Source organism: Apis dorsata, unplaced genomic scaffold, assembly GCF_000469605.1.
Source record: "Apis dorsata unplaced genomic scaffold, Apis dorsata 1.3 scaffold_665, whole genome shotgun sequence".
NCBI classification, from domain to species: domain Eukaryota; kingdom Metazoa; phylum Arthropoda; class Insecta; order Hymenoptera; family Apidae; genus Apis; species Apis dorsata.
The window spans coordinates 38,480-44,733 of record NW_006263851.1 but is presented as its reverse complement, the minus strand read 5'-3'; the positions used below and the strand labels follow the sequence as shown (position 1 = coordinate 44,733).

General features: G+C 28.7%; 2 protein-coding genes across 5 annotated transcripts in view; one reads left to right on the top strand and one right to left on the bottom strand.

The window, feature by feature from the left end:
• LOC102679924 (aquaporin AQPAn.G-like) overlaps window positions 1–1,187 on the top strand; it is a 7,343-nt gene extending 6,156 nt beyond the window's left edge. For 2 of the 4 annotated variants that reach the window (XM_006622107.2, XM_006622109.2), the window contains exon 5: window positions 201–1,187. In XM_006622107.2, coding sequence (XP_006622170.1) covers window positions 201–242 — 42 coding nt within the window. In that variant the 3' untranslated portion in view covers window positions 243–1,187. Of the gene's footprint in view, window positions 1–50 lie in introns of all 4 variants that reach the window. The other 2 variants (XM_006622108.2, XM_006622110.2) reach the window with 1 other exon arrangement.
• The window catches only part of LOC102680450, a 6,080-nt gene continuing 957 nt past the window's right edge, over window positions 1,132–6,254 (bottom strand). Inside the window, exon 2 of the mRNA XM_006622111.2 lies at window positions 1,132–5,607. Coding sequence (XP_006622174.1) covers window positions 2,098–5,607 — 3,510 coding nt within the window. The 3' untranslated portion in view covers window positions 1,132–2,097. The remainder of the gene's footprint in view (window positions 5,608–6,254) is intronic.

Below are 6,254 nucleotides of genomic sequence, written 5' to 3'. Positions count from 1 at the left end.
ATAACTGTTTTTTTTTTTTTTTTAAATTTTCAATCGTCTTTGCCCTACAGAAGTTCGAGTACATAGACAGTGGACGCGGTGGACTTTAAAAAACATCGACACAAATAAAGAATTCGAAGACGGGAATATGATTTTTTTTTTTTACATCATATGATAAATTTCATATGAAATCGAAAATATTCGAAGTATTATTTTTACAGCTACAGAGCCTTACCAGTAAGAAGAAAGACAATCCTGCTTGATGTTCTAACTACTGCTAACCAACGCATTTTCAACTGTTTCGATCATTATCTATGTAATGATTTATATGCCTAAAATAAGTGAGTTTTATGTTATTTAATCATCGCGTCATTATTAAGCAAAACTATTTAAATATTTTCCAACAAAGAAAGTAATATTGACACATGAAAAGTGTTTCGAGTTTGTCACAAAATAATTATATATCTGATAATATTACATCATTGAATACACAGATATATATATTCGTTTATATATAAATATATGTTCTTTACCTGTAATTTCAAATCGTTCCTTTATATCAGATTTGAGTAATGATTATTGCAAACCAAAGATCGAGTCTGCCGAACAAAAATTTTATATAGTGTCGACATCTTCCGTCATTTCAAAGATATAACCTATTTATTGTTACAAACTACTCGCAAAATATTCTTGAATTATCGATAAATGATTAAAATGAAAACTCTTGTATTTCAAATAATACAATTAAATATAATTTTTTATATTGTATTAAAATATTTACCACATTTTGATATAAAAAATCGTATAAAATCGTAACAAATGCCAATATCAATTAATCTATATTAATTTACGATGTTTTGTATTTATTCGATATTATTATATTTTAAATTATAATTATACAATTATTATAACGTATAATCAGAATATAACATGCAATATTTAATTTATAAATTCTAATGATAATGTATTTTCAGTATTTAATCAATATTTATACATTTTTATTATCAATAACCATTCAATATCATTCGCTCCTACATTTTATATCTAAAAACTGAAAATTTATATTATTTTTTTTTTTATAAATTGTATATTAAAATATAATTGAAATAATATATGAAATCATATAATAAAATGTAATAGTAAAATGTACACTAAGTTTATATATGTGCTATAATCTAAAATAGTAACAAATAAAATATAAATGTTTTGTACGAAAGTATTGTGACGTGTTATTTGTATTAAATTTATATTATTATACGGTAAAGGTATTTTCGAAAAAGAATCAACACTAAATTTTACATTTACACATCATACTTTGTATTTGATACATAGTTTCAAATGTTTATAGAATATCAGGCAATCTATGTACCATGTTCATTCTAGTCTGATAGAATTAGCATACTATGATTAAATAGTAATATTAAGTTTAATTCATCAAAATATCTTTTGTATTCCCAATAGAGGAATCAATTCTATGTATTACCAATAGTAAGAAAATGTAACATAGCATTGAACAAAAAAATTTTATCAATAAATGAAGCAAAGAAGGTTTGAAATAAAGTATTGAGTCCGGCATATATATATATACAAATTTCTTATGTTTGATATTTGGATGCACAAATACTAGACAATAAGTCAAATATCTAAAATGAGTTCTTAAATTTACAATTTCTTTCACACTTGATTTTTAATATGCCTATAATATATTCTCGCTCGAATGAAGATAACAAATTTTTTTGTTATAGATACAAAACGTTAATGAATTTTATATTAATTTATATATGAAAGGAATATAATTACTAGGCACTAACTTATTGTGCTTTACTACTATAATTAATAATCAACATCGTAAACATAATGCTTCAATCATCACACAGGAAAAAATTAAAGAGAAGGAAGTTTATATGTAAGATAATATATAAACTATTCTAAAATTTGATTATGAATGATAAATTTAACAAAATTCTAGAACGATGAAAATGTTTATATATGTTTGTCTAAATTGTATAGACATTAAGTTTTGAATTTATAAAATTATGATTTAAAATGTAATATTGATCAAATTAGGATTTATAAAATTTTAAGTCAAAGCTTATTTTATTATTCCTAATAGAAAGTTTAACCTTCCATTTGTTGAAGTTTATCCTCAAGACTATCTTGACTATCATTAGTATCGTTTAAATTGATTGTATGATTTTCATGATCAAGTTCTATTACAGAATCACCTAACTCACTTTTTTGTACCTCTAATACATTGTCTGATGGTTCAAAAATATCTGTAGATTCTGAAAGATCCTGTTCATCTATAGTTAAATTTGAATTTTGTTCAGGTTGTTCCATAATTTGTTCTTCGGATTCTATTTTAACATCGGATACTTGGGAATCCGATACATCCATAGAAACTGAATTATCTAGTTTTATATCCATTTCTTGATCTTGGGAATCGGTTTTAGCAGATTCTTCCTTTATCAAATAATCCTCTGAATTCGAAGGTCCAGCTTTTGCTTTATCATCATTACTTTTTTGAGAAGATTCTCCAAGAGAAGAAATTTGAGTGAGATTACTTAGAATTGATTCTTGCATTTTAACAACAGAATCAGATGAATCTAATATGTTACATAATTCTCGACTCATTTCTTCCACTTCCGATGATTCTCCCGTTTTTACAACAATGATTTTCTTATTTCCATAGACTTTAGAACTGGTTATTAATGGTTTACCTTCTTTTCTAATAGTAGCACTTGTTGCTGTTGTTGTTGTTGTTATTGGCGTTGTAGCTATTGCTGTTGTTATAGAAATTGCTTTTGGTATCATGGAAACATCTTTTGGTATATTTTCTACTTGTACTTCAATTTTATTTTTTTCTTTCTCTTTTTCTATTTCCATATCAGATTTAATATCTTCTATTTTTATTGTTGTTGGAGTTGTTACAGAAATCGTTGGAGTCGTTATAGAAGTTGATATAGGAGTTGTTACAGAAACCATTGTTACATCATTATCATTATATTCTTGTTCTTCGTCATACATACTTTGTTTCTTCTTTACAAATACTCTTTTCAATGGTAATTGTTGCTCATCATCAGATTCATCATGACGTTCTGGTGACATTTCTTCAATAGGTTCATACTCTTGTTGTTTACGAGCTTCTAATTCTTCTATTTTTAAGCGTTGTTGCTCTACTCTTTTTTCCAATTGTTCTAATTTTTCCTTAGTTTCTTGATCTCCTACGGTTATTGTAGGTTTTTGTGCTGTAGATGTAGACGTTTTTGTTACTGAAGGTGATGCATTTATGGACTGAGATGTTTTTAATTCAAATTTCGGAGATTCGTTCAATACCGAATCGTTATTCTTTATCGAAGTAGATTGTCGTGATTCCGTGGACGATTGTAATACAGCTTGAACCAAACTTTGATGTTTATCAAGTGGCTTTTTCACAACAACTCTTTTCACAACATTACCAGTTGGAAGCTTGGCCAATTCTGCTGGATCGATTATTGTACCATCAGGATTCATGATTATCTCTCGGGTAGTATCTCCTTGACGAATAATTCTACGAACGATTACTCTTTTTGTTACTTTATGTCCTGTACTAAGAGTTTGAGAAGTACCATCCTCGTCTTTTATCGTGGATGTACTAGTTTCGGTATTACCGCTAGGTTTTCTTACAACAATTCTCTTTATTACTTTAACAGTATTTACAGCTTTTGGTGTTCCACTGACTAATACGGGAGTTTCAGATTTTTCATCTTTCAAAGAAACTTGATTTTGTGAACTACTTTGTCCTTGTTGCGATCTAGATTGATTTGTAGATATAGATGATTCTTTACTTTGTTCTTGAACATTTTGATGTTTTAGCGGTATTTTATGTTCCTTAAACACAGATGCAACAATTTTTTGTACTTGTGCTTCTGTTTCATCTACGCGGGAAGACTTTGAGGATTCTTCAGTTTGTTTAGATTGTAAAGGTTTCGTATTTGATTGTGATTGATTACCCGAGGGACTTTGTTTTATTTTGGTATCTTGTACTTCTCTACGTTGAATAGGCATCAAAGTTTTAATTGTCTTTTTAATCATATTTCCATCTTTGTTTCTTACATATACAACTTGTTCTTTTTGATTTTCTTCTTTTTCTGTTGTCTCTGGTTCTTCTTCGCTTTCCGATGGTTTATTTGGTTTTGGAAGTTTTTTCACAATATATGCTGGCGGTTCATAATCATCATCTCCATCCGAGTATTGTTCTTCCTCTTCATCCTCGTCGGAATCCAATTCAAGTTTGGTTTTATTATCAGGTTGTAATCCATCTGGTCCCATTTTTTCACCTGCTTCAATATGTTGCTTTATATGTGTAACATAATCTGCTCTGTTTCTACATGATTCTTGACAAACATCGCATGTTAAACCCATACCTGTGCGTTTTGTGTGCGTTAATTGATGTACTTCCAAACTCTCTTTACGTTTGAATGCTTTACCGCAATCTTCACAAACATGACGTTTTTCTACAGAATGAGTTCGCATATGTCTTGTTAAGTGATGGGATAAAAGGAATGAACGTGGGCATAATTTACATAAGTATGGTCGATGTCCAGCATGAGTTGTTAAATGACGAGCTAACTTGGTACTTGTACGGAATGCTTCCTTACAATATTCGCAAACGAAAGTCTTATCTTCGTTATGCAGCACTTCATGACGTTCCAAACCTTGTTTATATGTAAAACGTTTATTGCAAATATTGCATTGGAACGGTTTTTCCTTTTTATGTACAGAATCCTCATGTTTTTCTAATTCTTCTGTTGTAAAGAATTCACGATCGCAATGTTGACAACCATAGCGCAATTCATCTCTATGAACTTTTTCATGACGTTGTAATAAATTTGCTCTTGAGAATTGTTTGTTACAAATTGGACAAGAGAATGGTTTCTCTTCCGAATGAGTAGTCATATGCTTTCCAAGATCATATTTAGAAAAGAACATGCGGTCACATACTGTGCATTTATAATTACGATCACGATGAGCTCTTTGAATGTGTAAAGCAAGAGCTTGTCGCAAAGGAAACGTACGATCGCATTGATCACACGCATGTACTCTTATCTCACCTGGCTCTAATTTTTGTTCCTCTTTAGTACTATTCGTATCCTGATCTCCTTCGCTACCAGCATCTTGTTCTTCTTCATAAAAATCATGTTGATCTTCTTTGTCTCTTTGATTTTCTACTTGTCTATCTCTTTCTCTTTCCCTTTCTCTTTCTCTTTCTCTGTCACGTTCTCTATCTCTCTCACGTTCTCTTTCCCTTTCTCTATCCCTTTCCCTTTCCCTATCCCTTTCCCTATCTCTTTCTCTATCCCTTTCTCTATCTCTTTCCCGTGTTTCTCTTCTTTCTCTATCACCATTATCAACTCGAGGTTTCTTATTTCCTTCACTTTGAGGTCTTTGTTCCGAAGGTCGTTTATTGTTCATATCAGGAGGATCATTTGGAATTGGTGGGAATGGTCTTGGCAAGACACCAGATAATGGATAAGCTCGTAATGCTTCATCTGCCTTTTTACATTGAAGTTTAAATTTATAAGATCTATCGAGATTCCAGCGACACATATTACAAATCATTTGTGGCATTCCATCAGCTGCGTATACCTTAAACATAAAGTATTAAAATATTATAAACTATTACATTAAAACTATATATATATATATATATATAATATAGATTATAATCACGAGTCATAGTTAAAATTTATTTTATAAAATATAAATAATTAAAAATAATAAGATAAAATCTAATATAGAGTTATAAATATTTTCGCGCCAAAATTTATTATCCTAAATAACAATTGTAACGAGTAAAAAATTTATAACATTTAAAACAAGAAATATTATTTTTTATAAAATATTTATTTATTTATGTATACATATATATATATAAATATATATATATATAAATATGTATATACATATATAAATATCGATAATAAAAAACATATTAGACAAAAAATGTAATAAATTTCGTGTTTTACCATCACAGTGCTTAAAACGAAATTATCGATGACATATGATTGATTTTATTAATCATATGAATAAAAAAGTTATTGTTTTAAATTTGAATTTTTTTCAATCATATATCATTTATTATATACGGGATATATATTGATCGTATCAACGAATTAAGATTTTTTTACGATTGAATTACAATAAGAAGAGATTGAATATGTTGCTCAATCGGCAAATATGACATCTGCGTTATCCAAACCAAATTTTATTCGATGAAAGATATCGATAATAAG